General features: G+C 39.8%; 1 protein-coding gene across 5 annotated transcripts in view; it reads right to left on the bottom strand.

The window, feature by feature from the left end:
* The window catches only part of afg2a (AFG2 AAA ATPase homolog A), a 378594-nt gene that overhangs the window by 269417 nt on the left and 90321 nt on the right, over window positions 1–18856 (bottom strand). For all 5 annotated transcript variants that reach the window (XR_011353718.1, XM_069925225.1, XM_069925223.1 and 2 more), the window contains one exon: window positions 18067–18193. Coding sequence is in view for 4 of the 5 variants with exons in the window: in XM_069925225.1 (XP_069781326.1) it covers window positions 18067–18193 (127 nt within the window). In the remaining variant the exon portion in view is untranslated. The remainder of the gene's footprint in view (window positions 1–18066; window positions 18194–18856) is intronic.

Raw genomic sequence — 18856 nt, 5'->3', positions numbered from 1 at the left:
TAACCGTAATGTGTAAAATGGTACAAAACAAATTTATTTTATCTTGTCAATTTTATAATCCCTTCCCCCAGTATCCTGGTGGCAAAATTAATGACTTGATGAAGCATTTTGTCTTACAAACTTCAGAGAAATTATATAGAATCTAAATTTAATTTTTGGCATAATATTAAGCTAGCAGGCACCAAAATAAATGGGGTAGTTGGGGAAGGGATAGAAATACATAAAAAGTACTTAGGGGATGTTTCAAACAATAATGTAAAAATCTGATAAAATATTTGGATTATTATTATTATCTTTATTATTTTTCCTGGAGGGCAAAGTGTCTGATCCACAAAGTCAAATTCTCATGCTTGCTGGGCAAGGTCATTTCCTTGTATTCTAAACTTAATCATTAATCGACTTTTTTTTAATTAAAAAAAAGAAATCCATATTCATTGCACTAGATGGCAGTGCATTCTAATAAAGAGTTATTATGCTTCAAGTTCTTTGCTGGCATTTTTCTTGTTTTGGGTTCTCTTTTTCTTCAAATTGCACAAATACTGCAATAATCCATTGTAGAGAGGTCGATATGGCTACAGTTAGGTTATAGTTGTCAGTTATAGCCCTAAGGCTGTAGCTCGAATCCGCAGAAGAAAGACACACACACCAGTAGAGTGTATTCGACATTGAGTTTATTCAGTGGCAGCTCTGCCTTTTATAGTCAGCTCAGTTGTGTCACCACCGGGACGTGGCTTGAGTGGGCCGGCTGCAGATTGGTTACATCGGGTGCCCAGGCCCCAATTGGCCCCCCACCCACAATCCACCGGCAGTGATTAGCCAGTTTCACTGCACTGCCAGCAATCTATGGAAACAGGCATTTCAGCCCACAAGATGCTTTGCCAGTTGCCACGTTCAACAGCCATTTCTTGCGTCGGCTGAAGATGCAGGACACTACACCATTTCGTAATTTGAAAAACAGCACAATCTGCTGTTACTTATCAGGCTCCACTTAGAACTTTGAGAGGAGTCAGAATGATGGTGGAGGATTGCTATTGTTATGGAGGCCTGTAAGCATTGGTGTACCACAGCAATCAATGTTGGGTTTCTTCCTATTAGTTGCAATCACCCAGAACTTAAGATTTGAATGCAGAAGGTTAACAAGTTTTCAAATGACACAAAAATCTGTCGTAGCAATTTGATATTGAGGATGGTAGTTTTAGGCCACAGATTGATATTGATAAGATAGTATAATGGACAAGGCAAGGGCAGGAAAAAGGCAATTACATTTAATCCTGGGAAATGGGAAAACTATCAAGAGTAGAGTATATCTGATAAATGACAGTATGCTTGGGAGAATTGGTGTGAAAGAGACCTTGGTGTAAAAGTCCAAAAAGATCTCTGAAGTTGGCAGCACAGATAGAAAGGGTGGTACGAAGATGCTTTGCAGGATACTTGCCTTCATTAGCCAGAGCATTGAGACAAGAATAGGGAAGTCTTGGTTCAAATTTATAACACACTGGTTAGGCAGTATATTTCGTACAGTTCTGATCACCACATATTTTCTTTTTCAAACTAAGGCAATACAACACTTATCCTTTCACCACCAATCAGGAATCCAAACAGGCTTTCCAAGTGAAACAGTAGGTGTTTTCATGCTGGGCCACCGCTTCGAGGCCAGCTGCTGAGGTGGATAAAAATTTTAAACTTGCCTGTTCATAGAGCAGCCCTAAAAGGCTGCTCCACTGCTGCTTTTATGCAGAGCGGCGCCTAGGTGTGTCATGCAGAGCGGCGCCTAGGTATGTCATCCAGAGCTGCTGTAGGTGGGGCGTCTGTAGCCATAGCGCAGCCCGTCATAAATACACGGCAGAGAAATGGCCGTCTTCCCTACCCCTAATCCTCCATGCAGCTGGAACTGCTCTGTATTTCCCAGAATGGTTCCAGTTACGTAAGGGATTAGGGGTAGGGAAGACAGACATTGCTCTGTCATGTACTGTCACTGACGAGCGGCCCCGAAGGCCGAAGCAGCCAGCTTGGCTGTCGCAGCCTGCACTGGCCACCCCTGCCCTGAGGGAGTCATGGAGGGAGGAGAGAGGGGAGGTGAGTCACAACAAGGCCTTATGCAGGCTTGAGGAACAGCACCTGTTCTTCTTCAATATTGAATCTACATCTTCAGGTAACTAAATTTCTCTGGCTGTATCCATCATTCATCCATGATATTGGCTCAGGTCATTTTCTTTTACCCTCTTTTTCTCTCTCTATGAAGGATATGCCCAGCCTAACCTGGTAGGATTGTCGGGCTGCTGTGCATTTTGCAGCCCCCCACATTCTTTTTTCTAGGCTCTTTTATCTTTCTTCTCACTGTCTAACTGGTGCCATTCACCCATTGGTCAGGTAGCTTGGTTTACAATGTATCCACCATGATCACCCCAGTTTTACTCAGCCAAAGACAATGCCATCCTTCCTCTATCTTAACAAGCTTCTGATGAAGGGTTTCAGATCTGAAATATTGTTTTTCTTCTTACAGATTTAGCCTGACGTGCTGATTATGTTCAGCACTGGGGTGACACAGTTGGCGCAGTGGTTAGCGCGATGCCATTACAGCACCAGCGATCGGGACCAGACTGGAGCTCGAGTCCCATGCTGTCTGTAAGTAGCTTGTACGTTCTCCCCATGTCTGCGTGGGTTTTCTCCGGAGGCTCAGATTTCCTCCCACCATTCAAAAACATACCAGAGCCTTGGACTGGTGGGCCGAAATGGCCTGTTAATCTGCTGAATGTCTAAATTTAAAATGTTTCAGGTTTTTTTTTTGTCGTCCAATTATTTTAAATTCCTGCCATTCAATTTCTGGCCATTCTGCCAAGGGAGAACTATTCTTTGTTTATTCTATCCGACACCTCAATTTTTTATTTGCCCCTGTTCCTTACTTGTAATTAAATACCCACAGTATTGCTAATGTGCAAAAAATCTCCACCTCTTAAGGGCATTCAAACCTGTTCTACATTACAGAGATGAGAACGGTACAAAATAATTGACCTCATGTTTACTAGCAGTGTACTCCGTTTCACAACAATCCTAATAAAGTAAAACATCACATCTCCCTTTTAAGTAGGTGAATAAGTGGCTTCCTTTAAGCATTATAGATACAGAATCCAGGTCGTTTTGCTCCCCCATACTATTATTTCTTTATTCTGAACCATAAGTTTCTCCCTTCTTTGCATCCAAAATTCTTCTAAATTACCTAATTAATATTAATTCTCAGTGATCTTTCAAAACTGAACGACCTGCATGATTTACAGCATTGCAGTTGAACAATAAATAATAGCAAAATAATTCTGCAATCGTCAAAGTGAAGTTTTTGGGCTTCTTTTTCTTACTTGGATACAGCAAAATTTGCTAAAAAAAAAAAAACAAGGCATGTTCAGTCAATTTTCATTAGCTCGCTCCTCTACATTAGTTAAGAAACACTGGAAGGGAGAAATTTGCCTGAAGCATTAGGAATTCATTGCCATTACTTAAGCATCCACAAGTTCACAACATAATTTAGAGATTTATTTATTGGCACAGGAGCTCAATTATAGTACCTTGAATCTTAGGTAGTCTTAGATAATCAAATCTCCTGTTGCTGCGCCAAAATCAGAGTTGCACATTTTGAGTTGTAGCTTTTTATTATAGTTTTTCCAGATGTGTCAATGTACTCGGTGGTATTTCTTTTAAGCATTCAAAACACCAAACAGGATTGATTCCAAAGACAAGCATACCTCTGTGCCAATTAGTTCTGTTGCAAATTACCCAACAGATCCATTGTACACCAATGTAGGCAAAACATACTCTGCATACTCAAGCAACTTCATATGGAATAATGAACACATCTGTTCCATACATTTTGTCTCTCTTTTGTCAGTGATGGGATCCAAACGACAAATGTCCATTAGCTATGACAAACTACTTGAACTGGATGAAGTACAATTGCATTTAAGCAGGAAGCTTTCAGTTTTTCTTTTAATTCCATAATCTCTGCATCTCCACAGTCAAGACTCAAATGGATAACAGCATTGTTAAATTGCTCATCCATCTCAATGGTCAGTATCCTAATTACAGCTTGCATCAGATACATGTACAACTTCACATCAGGGAGAACAAGAAAGTAAATAAAACTATTGGAAGTAACAGGAAGAAATCAATTTAATTTAAAAATTATATATTGAAGAAAAATTTTGTTTACATTTGACAACTATAAAAAAATTAACAACAGTTATACAGTATATCTAACAAGGAATGCTTGACAGCTCTTGGCCGGTATTTGTTGGAATTGTGGAGACCAAAGTGGGGGGGGGGGGGGGGACGGGGACGGGAGGGGAATCTCATTAAGACATTTTGAATATTGAAAGGCATGGACAGAGTAGATGTAGGAAGGTTGTGTACCATGGTGGGAGAGTCCAGGACAAGAGGGTACAGCTTCAGTATTGAAGGCTGTCCACTTGGAACAGAGATGTGTAGGAATTTCTACAGCCATAAGGTGGTAAATCTGTGGAATTTGTTGCCACAGACAGTTGTGGAGGCTGTTACATTGGGTGTATTTGTATTTAAGGCAGAGATTGATAGGCTCTTTTCAGCCAAGGCGTGAAAGGTTTGGGGAGAAGGCTGAGCAATGGGGCTGAGAAGGAAAATAGATCAGCTCATGATTGAATGATGGGGCAAATTTGATGGGCTGAATAGCCTATTTCTGCTCCTATATTCTAACAGATCAAGTTTCATTTTTAGTTTCTTATTTTACAGGTTGCATCACAGGCAATCCCTAATTATCTTTGTGAAAGTGACTTGAAGTCATCTTGAACTGTCAGTTCTTCTGCTGAAGTTATTCCTACAGAGCTATTTGATGGAAGTTCCAGGACTTAGATCCAGCAACAATGAATGAAAAGCAATACATTTCCAAATTATGACATTGTACGAGTTGGAAGAAATCAGTGGGTGAGAGCATCCCCGTATGCTCAAAGTCTTTGCCGGTCTTGCTGATTTGAGATGTGCAATGATCATGAAAGAAATAAATGTTTAAGATGGTTGGATAGGTTCAATGGGGTACTATGGCTTACATCACATCAATTTTGTTTCCAAAGGTTTTGATGTGATCGTCTTTAAAAGATGGCTTGTAAAAGATTAAAAAGCTTTGGAGTGTCAGGACATGACACAAGTCACTTGCGCAGCTTCTGAGATGCTGTTATTACCAATAGCATTTACACATTCAGTTTAACAGCGGCAGACATGGCAATTGTAATGGTATTGAACATCAAAGATTGAGTAATTCCAACTTTGTCTTCTTGGAGATGGTCATTGCCAACACTCTTGCAATATGAATGTTATTTGCCACTCATCACCTAATGTTTTCAGTTCTCAGGATTGTACAGCTTCTTTATTAGAAGAGCTGCAACTAGAATTACCAAATAACATCCTCACTTATTTCCTTTGAATGAAAAGAACTTTATTATCAAAGCACCTGAAAGAGGATAGGATCCAGATACTGCCCTGTGTAAATCCTGGGATAACTGATCTTCAACAATCACAATTACCTTCCTTCAACCACTGGAATCAAGACATCAAGATACTGAGAGGTGCTAAAAACTTGCTATAAAATTTCATTGCAACAACAATATGGCATCTGAGCATGAAGCTTTCACCATCAGCCAACAGGATTCTCTTATATTGAAACAAAATGTATGAATTTTTAATTTCCTTTCACTAGTTATTAGGATGTCTTACATTTGTTTGAAGTTGTACAAGTCAAGCCAAGATAAGACATTGCAGTTCAAAAAAAAAAAATTCACAGTTGCATAAAGTTTATTGACAGTTTGACAAGGATTCAAACGAAAATAAACTGATCTGATTTTGTGGAATATGACGATTTATATAATGTCAGCTCTTGAAAAGTGGACTCTGGCAGTGCCCACTACAAGGAGCAGTAGGTGACTAGTTGTCAGTCATGACTCCTCTCTGATAACATCATTTTACATACTTTAGTCATTATTGACTTTGACTGACAAACCACTTTTTGGCCATTGCAATTCAAAATAAATTTCTATTAAAATATACAACACAGTAAAAATCCCCAGTGTCCCGCTCTGACAGGGATTGCAGATGCCAGATATGCACATTTTCCTGTTGCCTGAGACTCACTCTTACAATGACTAAAACATCTGCATTTATTATAAACAATTTGAAAGACAAATGAATGTAAAGTAACCTGAAAAATCAGTATTGTAGACAGTTCATTTTAATCAATTAATTCCCATAACTTGCAAAATTTCAATTTAAATTCAAACCCTGGTTACTGACACTGTAACAGCATTTGCGCTAAACCTGCTCTAACCCCATCCCCCAAGTTTACAGATAAAGCTTTATTAATATTAAGCATTGTTCATTAGAAAAGATAAAGACTCTTACTTGGCAGGGATAGGGAGACACTTTGGGAGAGTCACCATAACAGCGAGCAGCACCATTTTATTCAAACACAGCTTTTTTCAAACTATATTCATTCAGTTGCTGCAGACAGGGCGCGACCTGGGTGTTCTGCTGGCTGAATGTTGGCTTCCATCTTCACCAAGGGTTTGTGTGTTCCTTCAAAGAACACTTACTGTATGTAATATTACGGATGTAATAGTCGAATTTTGTGGACCAATTTATTTTAGGGAAAATTTTCGAGGGTCAACTACTACACTTACACTACTATTGACCACAGTAACTACCTGCATTGTTCAAAGCTTTGGGAGCTCGGATGGGCACACAGGTGGCAAGTTAGAGTTCGGGGCGTTTGAAGCTCAGATGGGCAGGCAGGCAGTGCAAGTCTGATGTTTGGGTGTCGGGGGCTCAGATGGGTGGACAGCCAGGGCATCGGGACTTTAGGTGGGCGGGCGGCTGGGGCCTAGGTGAGAGACTGTGGTTGGGGCATTGGAAACTCCAGCCAGCAGGGCCTGGGCAAGGATGTCAGGAGCTCCGATGGACAGATGGCTGGGGAGAGAGAAAGAGAGAGAGAGAGAGAGAGAGAGAGAGAGAGAGAGTGAAAGAGAGAGAGAGTGAAAGAGAGAGAGAGTGAAAGAGAGAGAGAGTGAAAGAGAGAGAGAGTGAAAGAGAGAGAGATTGAAAGAGAGAGAGATTGAAAGAGAGAGAGTGAAAGAGAGAGAGTGAAAGAGAGAGAGTGAAAGAGAGAGAGTGAAAGAGAGAGTGAAAGAGAGAGTGAAAGAGAGAGTGAAAGAGAGAGTGAAAGAGAGAGTGAAAGAGAGAGAGATTGAAAGAGAGAGAGATTGAAAGAGAGAGTGAAAGAGAGAGAGAGTGAAAGAGAGAGAGAGTGAAAGAGAGAGAGAGTGAAAGAGAGAGAGAGTGAAAGAGAGAGAGTGAAAGAGAGAGAGAGTGAAAGAGAGAGAGAGTGAAAGAGAGAGAGAGTGAAAGAGAGAGAGAGTGAAAGAGAGAGAGAGTGAAAGAGAGAGAGAGTGAAAGAGAGAGAGTGAAAGAGAGAGAGTGAAAGAGAGTGAAAGAGAGAGTGAAAGAGAGAGTGAAAGAGAGAGTGAAAGAGAGAGTGAAAGAGAGAGTGAAAGAGAGAGTGAAAGAGAGTGAAAGAGAGAATGAAAGAGAGAGTGAAAGAGAGAGTGAAAGAGAGAGTGAAAGAGAGAGTGAAAGAGAGAGTGAAAGAGAGAGTGAAAGAGAGAGTGAAAGAGAGAGTGAAAGAGAGAGTGAAAGAGAGAGTGAAAGAGAGAGTGAAAGAGAGAGTGAAAGAGAGAGAGTGAAAGAGAGAGAGTGAAAGAGAGAGAGTGAAAGAGAGTGAAAGAGAGAGAGTGAAAGAGAGAGTGAAAGAGAGAGTGAAAGAGAGAGTGAAAGAGAGAGTGAAAGAGAGAGTGAAAGAGAGAGAGTGAAAGAGAGAGAGTGAAAGAGAGAGAGTGAAAGAGAGAGAGTGAAAGAGAGAGAGTGAAAGAGAGAGAGTGAAAGAGAGAGAGTGAAAGAGAGAGAGTGAAAGAGAGTGAAAGAGAGAGAGTGAAAGAGAGAGAGTGAAAGAGAGAGAGTGAAAGAGAGAGAGAGTGAAAGAGAGAGAGTGAAAGAGAGAGAGTGAAAGAGAGAGAGTGAAAGAGAGAGAGTGAAAGAGAGAGAGTGAAAGAGAGAGAGTGAAAGAGAGAGAGTGAAAGAGAGAGAGTGAAAGAGAGAGAGAGTGAAAGAGAGAGAGAGTGAAAGAGAGAGAGAGTGAAAGAGAGAGAGACTAAGGTCGGGGTGTTGGGAACTCTGGTGGGTGGGTAACCAAGGCCAAAGTTAGGGGGGAGGACAACTTTTACATGATATCAACTATTACACGCATAATTACATACAGTACTTCTATTTTAAACTTTTTTTTTAAACCTATCTTAAAATTTTATTTATTTCCTCACATTTTTGCAGATTGCTTGCTGGTTGCTTGGATTCCAGCTAATGGGGATTTTACTGTATTTTATTCCAATTAGTGAGCTAATCTAACTTTAGCTTCTACATCTGCTCAAAACTAAATTAATATTTTATTGTTAAAACATAAACATGGAAACAACATGCAGCCTCTTGAGATTATCCACTCAAGTCACATTTCAGTCAATTACCACTTTTCCCCCATTTTCTTATATCAAGATCTCATTCCACTACAGTATTTGTGACTCAGCGTTTTGATCCACTTATATCAGTTAATCAGTCAATGCCTACAACTTAACAACTGAAAATATTGTGGTTACATCAATTTGTACATTTGGTATCTGTTGTGTGTGGAGGAAACTTGGCCTCCCTGCCCATCTGGAATATGTGTATTGCGGTTGGTCATGTATCCTCCCTGAAATTTATTTGGGAGTCACATCACCTGTCAATCAAGGTTGGACTCCAGCCACACATTAGTGCACACCTTACCATTAGCTAATTTAAATGACCAAGGGTCATTATTGGCTAGAAGCACAGATTAGCACTGTATATAACACCAACACACAGCACATTCTCTCTCTCTTTCTGGACATCGCTCCATGCCAGGTCGCTACTGTGGACATCAATGGAAGTGTTGCAGGTAAGGTGTGCATTACACTGAAGCTGAGCTGTAGTATTGTGATAGATTAATACTTACAGAGAGCCACTTCCCCATTGGGGCAGAGTCTATGTAAGAGTCCCTGTTTGTAGCATGTGTTCTCAAATGTGTTGACCATAGGTTCACTATTGTCAGAGTCCAACCTAGGTCTAAAGTGAATGTCTATAACGTTGCTTAAGTGAAATAGTAATCAAGTACCATTTAACCTTCTCTCCAGTTTGTGTGTTAATTAAAATTATGTGATTGTAACCCTTGTACCTAGACTCGTCTCTCTGTGAACCCACTGAACCTGATACTCCTCCCAACATGACAGTATAAGAGATGCTGCTCTGTTAATTCTTGATTTAATTCAAAAGCATAGCAAAGTGATGTTTAAAATAATTATAATTCAAAATGAAGTGATTGCTTTGTAAGACTACATATTCATTTCTAACCTCTATTACTATCCATACAACACCAATTTCTCACTGAATCATCAGGTCATTCATAAACATTTTGCTAAATTTAGTTTCAAACAAGATGGGAGAGTTTGTGAATTATTTTGTTGTTTTAGCCCATTACTTGAACTTCTTCCATAATGCATGAATCCAATAAATGTATTCAAGTTCACATATAAATAAAGATCAGTGGGACAAGGAAAAATAGTAAGGATACTGAATATTAGGCGCAGCTTGAAATGAGACAGATAAATTGGATTTTGTGCGATTATGTTATTTGATTTTAAAGCTCCATTTATGGCCATTTTACAGCAACAGAGACTCAAAAGAAAATGAATCTGACTCGCAGTGATTGATGGAAGCAAGTCCATGAAGAACTTTATACTCCCACTCATCAACTAGAGGAAGCTTCAAAGACTGAAATGGGCAGATGCACCCAATAATCCATTTGTCCAATCAGTATTTTGGACAGTTGGAGGATAATATCCCAAATATTATATTTTGTGCCCTAATCTTTGAACACAGGCATTTCATCTTCACCACTTAGTAATCATTTTCAGAGAACTAGGGACATGAACATCCTACCAGTGACTGTGCACAACCTACCACTATTAAATTTCCCAAACTGCATCACCTCACACTTGTCAGCACTTAATTCTATCTGCTATTGCTTACTCTCTCACCCATCCCCTCCCCCTTCCCCCCACCCCCCCCAATCTGATCCTTGACCAACCATTCTTAACAGGGGCCCTACAGCTCCCCTGGGGGCCACAGCAGCACATTTAAATAAAAGCAGTGTTTTCTTTTCACCACACATAACAAATATTTTGATTATTTTTATGTATTCAGTGGTAAAGAAGAATGGAAGAAACACAAATTTGACTGCTTCACAGAAAAGGGGGCCCATGTAGTCAGATAGAGGGGTTGAAATGTGTTTATTTCAACACTAGGTGTATTAGGAATAAAAGGGATGAACTTAGAGCATGGATCAGTGCGTGGAACTATGATGTTGTGGCCATTACTGAGATTTGGCTGAAGGGTAGGATTGGCTGATGCAAGTAGCGAGCTTTAAAATGAACAGGATAGAAGACAAGTGGGAGGTAGCATTACTGGTCAGGGATAGTATCATGGTTTAGAGAAAAGGAGGATGCTGCTGAGGGAGTGTCCACTGAGTCAGTGTGGGTGGAAGTCAGAAATAGGAAGGGAGCAATCACTGTGCTGGAAATAATCTATAGGCTCCAAAATAGCCCTCGAAACAACGAGGAATACATAATCAGGTAGATTTTGGAATGGTGTGGAAATAGAGGGAAGTTGTTATGGGAAACTCCAACTTCCCTAATATTGACTGGCTCTTCCTGACAGCAAGAGGGATAGATGGGACTGAATTTGTCAGGTACATTCAAGAAGGATTCCTGTCACAGTACGTGGACCAGTTGAGGAGAGGCCATACTGGATCTAGTTCTGGGTGATGAACCTGGTCAGATGGCGGACCTCTCGATTGGGGGAGAATTTTGGTGAGAGTGACCACTGCTCCCTGAGCTTTAGCATAGCTATGGATGAGGATAAAAGCAGACAAAATGGGAAAGTGTTTATTTGGGGAAGGGTTAATTACAATGGTATAAGGCATGAAAAGAGCAAATTGGAAACAGATGTTCAGGGGTAAAAGCACAGAACTAATCTGGAGGAAGTTTAGGGACCATTTGAGCTAGGTTCAGGATAGTTTTAGTCCCACTGGGACAGCGAAAATAGGGTAGGCAAGGGAATGGTGTTTGACAAAACCAGTGATGCAGCTTGTTAAGAGGAGGAAGGAAACATATTAGATATAGCAAGAAACAGGAAGAGCTAATGAGAAATATATATTAGGCAGGAAGGATCTTAAAAGAGGGACTTAGGAGAGAATGAAGGGGGCATGAGAAAGCCTTGGCATGTAAGATTAAAGAGAACATCAAGCTGTTCTATGCATAAGTTAAAAAGAACAGAATGATGAAGGATAAAGGAGGCAAGATGTACCTGGAGGCAGAGGACATTGAGGAGGTCCTAAATGTGTATAATGCTTCAGTATTCACAACAGAAAAGGACCTGGATCAGGATGAGGTAGGAAAAGAACAGGCTTGTGTGCTGAATAATGTTGAGATCAAGGAAGTGGAAGTGTTGGATCTTCTTAAAAACATTAGGATTGATAAGACTGGGGCCAGGCATGAACTACACCAGAAGGCTGTGGAAAATTAGGGAAGAAATAACTAGGAGCAGTAGCTATGATCTTTGAATTCTCTTTGTTCACAGGGGAGATGCCGGAGGATTGGAGAATAGCAAATGTGATCCCCTTGTTTAAAAAGGTAAGAGAGAAAATCCTGAGAATTTTAATGAGTCTTACATCAGTGGTATGTAAACTATTAGAGACGATTCTTAAGGATAGGATCTGTGAGATTGTAAAAGTATAGTACTCAAGAATAGTCAGTATGGCTTTGTGTAGGGAAGGTTGTGTCTCACGTGTCTTGAGTTTTTGAGGAGTTAACAAAGAAAATTGATGAGGGTAGGGCAGTAGATGTGGTCGATGTGGATTTTAGTAAGGCATTTGACCAAGGTCCCCCATGAGAGGCCTGTTCAGAAAGTCATGAAGCATAGGATCCATGATACTGTGGCTGTGTGGATAAAAAATTGGCTTGCATGTAGACTGCAGAGAGTTGTAGTGGAAGGAAAATGTTCTGCCTGGAGGTCAGTGACTAGTGGAGTTCTGGAAGGAGAGGTTCTGGGACCCTTGCTCTTTGTGATCTTTATAAATGAACTAGATGAAGAGGCAGAAGGATGGGTGAGTAAGTTTGAAGATGATATGGTTTGGAGGAGGTGTGGATGGTGCTGAAGGTTGTCGTAGGTAACAAAAGGATATAGATAGGATCCAGTGTGGGGCGGACAAGTGGCAGATGGATTTCAATCTGGTTAAGTCTGAGGTGATGCATTTTGGAAAGTCAATCCAAAAGGTTAAGTACAGGGTTAATGGTCAGTTACTTCAGAATGTAGATGAACAAAGGGATGTGCTCAAGGTCACCGCACAAGCTGAATGATAGTTAAGATGACCTATGGGATGTTGGGCTTTGTTAATAGGGGGATTTAGTTTAATAGTCATGTTTTAACTCTAAAACTCTAAATTTGTGTTCAGTTCTGGTTACCTCATTATAGGAAGGATGTGGAAGCTGTGGAGAGGGTGCAGAGGAGATTTACCAGGATGTTACCTGGATTGGAAAACTAGTCTTATGAGGCAAGATTAGTAGAGCTGGGACTTTTCTCTTTGGAGCGTAGAAGGATGAGAGGAGACTTAATAGAGGTCTACAAGATTACAAGAGGCATAGGTAGGGTGGACAGCCAGTGCCTTTTTCCCAGGTCAGGAATAGCAAACACCAAAGAACATATATACCCAGTGAAGAGAGGGAAGTTTAAGGGAGACTCTACATAACCCAGAGTTGTGGGTGCCAGGAGTGCCTTGCCAGGAATGGTGGTGGAGGCTGAAACATTAGGGGCATTTAAGAGACGCATAGACAGGCAGATGGATGGAAGAGAAACAGAGGATTATGGGTTAGGCAGGGTTTTGTTTTTTTAAGGAATATATGGGTTGGCACAAGATTGAGTGCTGTAGGGCCTATACTGTGCTGTAGTGTTATATGTACTACAATGTGAGCATAGCCAAAAAAAGGTTGAAAATGGCTGCTTTAGGCAATCTTTCTTGCTATCCCCTCCACCAATGTTCATACAATTCTCAAACTTACTGATTAAATCTCCTATGTTCACATCGAAGTTCTGATACATTATCACAAACAAGTCCCAACAGCAATCTCTGCAATGTACCACTTGTCACAAATTTCCAATTAGAAAAGCATCCTTCAATTATAATTCCCACATTATCACAAAGCCAGGTTTCAAGGTTCCTTTTATTCTAATGCAATACAAAAAAGTAATAAACACAATATACGTCAACTGCTGCCTACCATAAAGGAAAACAAAGTCACCTTTAGTAATGCTCCTCACCCCAATAATAAAAGAGAAGCAAAAGAGAATCCATTCAGAGACATTGAGATTCAGCTCCATTCCTCCTGCAGCCTCAGATTCCCATTAAATTCATTGCCAACCCAAGCTCCAGGTCCAAACCTCGGGAGACCTTATTGACCTCAGCACCCTTTTGAATCGCAGTTGAGTCTGTGGGAATCCTTCAAATGCGAGTTGCCGATAGCTCGCAGGCTGTACCAGTCCTTCAGTGGCTGAGCCCTTCGCTGGTCCATTGCTGTGGTCACCTTCCTATAGGTTGGACTCTCAGGCTTCTCATTCTCAATTGGGGCTGGGGATCCCATTTCAGATGCCCTGTGCTAATCCATTGCTCTTCCAGAGTCTGCAACCCCTTGTGGTACACTGCCCAGCACAGGCACCACCATGTTAGGCACAAACCCCTGTGGATCCTGGCAGTATCACTCTATGAAGCAGCGCAGGGCCTTTGCTTCCTGGTCACCCAGGTCGGCATCAGGGACAGCACTGCCATTTTATATTTTTCACTGGATCCGATTAATCACGTGCCTTAACCTTCTGCACCAGCTTATCTGCAAAACTTTGTCAAATGCCTTTCCTGACCCCTTGTAGATGATGTCTATTATCCTGCCTTCATCAATCTTCTTAGTTACCTCTGCAAAAAAACTCAGCCAGGCCGGATCTCCCTTTCACAATGTCATAATTATTTTTACTTAGCTCATCTTTCCAAATATACAACAATTCTATTGCTTAGGATTTTCTCCAATAATTTCCCTACTACTGTTGTAAGACTCACTGGCCAGTGATTATCTGGTTTATCCCTACAGCCCTTCTTAAATAAAGGAACATTAGTTATCCCCAATCTTCATAGTAGTGTAACCAATAAAACAACGGTCTCTTAGTTCCAGTGAACGGAGTTCAATCCTCACCTCTAGTGCTGTCTGTGGGGAGCTCACATATTTTCCCTGTTACCGCCTGGAATCCCCCAGTGTGCTCCGGTTTCCCAAAAGCAATTAATTGATCGATGAATTGAATCCTATAAATGACCCCTGGTGTGCAGATTAGTGATAGATTCTGGGAGCAACTGATGGGAAAATGGGGAAAATAAAAATAAATGAAATGTAGTATGGTGTAATATGAATGGTCAGTGTTGGCTTCATGGATTTAAATTTCTGTGCTCTGATTCCAAGCCACTTATCAGCTCTGTCCAATTGAATCCTATTTCCCAGTATCTACAAACATTTTCTTGGAGAGTTCATCTAATTCACAGCAAGAATCATGATTGAATCAGTCTCAACAAATACTGCAGATAAATTTCCTTCATATTCAAATGATTCTTTGTATAAAATATTTTATCTCATCCCTATGTCATCATTGAGAATGCTAACTCCTGATCAAATTTTGAGACCTCATGAGCACCTTTTTAAATTTGTCATTAAATAAGAAAGTTTGCACAAGTTTAAAGCAAGTGACTGCTAATTCAAGATTCCTGTTCAATCCATTCATTCAATTGTCCAGAGAACAAATCACTGAACTACTTCCTTAACCAGGTTTCTCTCATTTTCTCCTGTATTGCCTCAATATGAATTTTGGATGATTATATTTTTGGGAAGCATTGTGCAACTTTAGTTTAAATGTAAATTTTTGGATGTTCTTCCCGCCAATAAATTGCAAATGGATCCTCATATATTTGTTATTAGCTTTCCACATTGATTGGTGATTAATCATATAATTGCCAATCAAATCACAAACTATCACTGAAATCAAAAATAGGGCAGAAACCTTCATTTATTAATTACATACATTAATAGTAATGATTTAATTTGTTGCGCAGCCTTAGTCCCATGTAGGGACTGCTGCTTGGAAAGAAAACCCCAGGGTGCTGACCAAAACTGTAATCCTGTACCTCACACAGCAGTTGTACAATACATCACATCTAATGTGTTTGACACTCAAATTAGACACAGCAGGAGGCAAAATAATCTGATTTTTCAGCTGTTCAAGCAACCTCTAAAGCTGAAAATGACTCGAATCCCTAGGGGTTATTCTGCCCTCAATTGCCTATACAAAGCCAACCTGTATTCTGTAACAGAGATTAAACTATCGTTCAATAAGCTGATATATTAATATAGGTCATGACATACCAATTCATCAGTATTCCATTTGAGTGTATAATATATTTTCTCGTTTCCAAATTACAAAGGTCACATAACAGAACCCCTTTCCCTCTCGATTTAATATGAAACAATGTGGAATTTGTTAGACCAGATTTGTAGCTGGAAATCTAAAGCAGTTAGTTTTATTACTTAGATTTCCAAAGTTATGCAAGAGTCAACCTATTCAAAATTTACAGATCCTGCCAAATTTTACACAGGACCAGTTCTAATTCCCCCACCCCCAACAGCTTTCACTAGACTGACTGCCTGGCAGCTGTCAAGCAAGTAGCCAGCTGGTGAATAGAGAGGAAAATCCAACACAGAAAGGAAGGAGGGGGTTGATCAAGTTAAAGATCAGGGAACCACAAAAATGAATGCAATTTTTGTGGGGTAATCAGAAAACTATCACACAAACATACCAGTTTATGCTGGCTAACATACCAATTAAAAAAAAAATATACAATAGTGCTCAATCTCTAAAAACATTTAAGTGACTGGCCTGACTCTTCAGAAAGATTTAGTTTTAATAGGGACAAGTTGGTGGTGGCCAACTATGGTATTAGCAATTTATCCTTTTACTTAAATTTAACCCCTTTTCAAGCCAAAAGAGAAAAGACAGTATATACTGATCAATAAATCACAAAAGGCCAATTCTTCAGTTTGTTTTGTTTATCGTAGACATCACACATTCTGCTGTGCTTGACCTTTTAATTCATTGCTGCAGCTGGATTTTGGCACTGTAGCCTGCTGTTGAACTTTAATAGAGCTATTATCAAAATTGTAAAATTATAAGAAAAGCTACACAGTAATTTCAGTATTAACCCAGCATGGAGTACAGGAAAGGAAAACAAATTGAATGTTTCAGAATATGATGCATTCACAACATGTTCTGCCAACTATCCTTTCTAAATTATGAATTCAATGACAATAAGTCTGGATTCTCACAGCAACAAATAGATTGCAGAGCTCAGAGATGCAGGGGGAATTTTGGGTGTGCTAGAACAGGATTTTCAAGAGGCTAATATGCAGGTTCAACAAATGACCAGGCTAGCTAACTGAGTATCAGTTAATTGTTTAAAAAAAAAACTAAATATAAATGTAGAGTGACCATGCTTTTGCTGTATAGGGCACACATCTGGAGTACTGGGTAGAATTGGTATTCTTATTTAAAAAAAAATAATGCATTGGAATCAATTAGAAGACTTAGAACCGGAATAGGCAGCTCCTCTTTTGAGGAAAGCTTGGACAGACTAGATTGAATCCTCTGCAAGTTAGAAGAGAATGTACTTGAATAAAATATACTTGATCTTATAAAAATGTAGGGGATGTATCCTCTTGTGAGAGAATCTAGAAAAAGGAATCAATCATTTAAGAGATAAATGAGGCATGTTTTTATTCTCCAGGAGCTCTGTGGATCTTTAAAATTCTCCCTTAAGGACTCTGCTTCTGCAGCCTTTAAGGCAAATATTAGAAAAATATTTGATAACAAGAGGAAGTGGGGTTACAAATGGTCAACTGGAATGGAGAGCTGAGGTTACAATCAGATCAGCTGTACCCTGCTCCCAATTTGTAAGATACTGCAGATTGTATCTCTCTTATCTGGCGCTCTGTAACTCCCATGGTTCGGCACGTTTGAATCTACCATTGTTAGTACAAACTCCTTACAGATAGTGCAGGACTTGAACATGTCCCGATTGCTGGCGCTGTAAAGACGTTGTGCTGCCCCAGAGTATTATATCCCAATTTAAGCTTTGCTCTACCTTTGATGTTTACATAGGGACTTCCCTTAGGGGTCAGTTTCTGTTTTCCACCATTTTCTGTGGTGCTGCAATGGCCAGGTCCCAACATCGCCAGATTAGAGGTACAACCTGTATAGATTTTTTTTTAAATGCAATGTTTCTGTACTGATATAAATGATTTCTGAAATGTTCAGTCGTATCTGTCCATTAAATGCATCTCCTAACGCTTTTACAGTATTATCTTCAGCAAGTTAACAAAACAATGGAAGGCAGACGCATTCAATATTTAAGAAGCACCAAAGGAAAAGAAATTTTAAAAATGCTTTGTTACAGAAATTATACAATTTAGTAGATCCTCTTTAGTAGGAGCTGCAGGTAAACAAGAAAACTGCAAATACTGGTGTCTACTACAGTACACAGAAGTGCTAAAGATACTTAGCAAGTCATGCAGTATCCAGAGAAAGCAAAACGCAGTCTACATTTCAGGCTGAACTTTTCTCAAACAGTGCAGAAATGTAAAGAGAGGCAGGTCATAATACAGGATGGGTGAGTATAAAATTCGATCATGTATTGTATCATCTTCCTAGTGCACTGGACATTATGCCATCAATTGCACATTGTGCAAATTTTCAAATTAATCACAAAAATAGATCCAGAAAGTTTGTCGCCCTTACCTTGTCAATCATATCTGGCCTGTTGGTTGCTGCCAAAATCGTCACGTTATGTAACTGCTCAATGCCATCCATTTCAGTCAGCAACTGTGCAAGTACTCGGTTGCCCACATTTCCAGCATCAGCAGAGCTAAAATAATACATACAGGCCATAAGTGCTTCAAGTAACAAAAGAAAAAAAAAATCATGAAATTGAATACAGTACATGGAATCACAATAGTTAAATTTTTTTTCCCCAAGTACAGCAGTTCAAGCAAATCTTAAACATATTGTCAAACACAATACCACTAATTTTGAATAACCCAGAAAGCCCTTATTATTGATTGGCCCAATATGAAACATCTTCCATTAATAATCAGTAATAATGTACCATTTTTAATGTTCTGATCCCTGTGGGATTGTCCATTACCCTGCAATCTCTTTAAATCCTCCAACTTTCACCTTTTGCATTCTCCCAATTCTGGCCTCTCACTCAGCTCCAATTGATTTTACCCCACCATTGGAGAACAAGCCATTTGTCCCATTATTACATTTTTCATTATTATCATGCCAATATATATTTTTTTATTATTTGGCACTAGCATTCAAGACCAAAGGACAGAGAGAGGCAGAGAGAGAATAAAATTGACAGAGAGTAAGAGATAGGGGAGAAGAGAGAGAGAGAGATTTTTATTTCCTCATGCACATTAACTTGCCATCTCCCCTTCCAGATCAGACCTTAGATACCAAAAAAGTCAGGACCTCATGGTGATATACCTGAATTCAGGAATTTAAAAAAGCTATACCTAAACAA

This window comes from Narcine bancroftii, chromosome 3, assembly GCF_036971445.1.
Source record: "Narcine bancroftii isolate sNarBan1 chromosome 3, sNarBan1.hap1, whole genome shotgun sequence".
NCBI lineage: Eukaryota > Metazoa > Chordata > Chondrichthyes > Torpediniformes > Narcinidae > Narcine > Narcine bancroftii.
The sequence above is the reverse complement of the archived record's forward strand: the minus strand, read 5'-3'. Positions and strand labels throughout refer to the sequence as shown.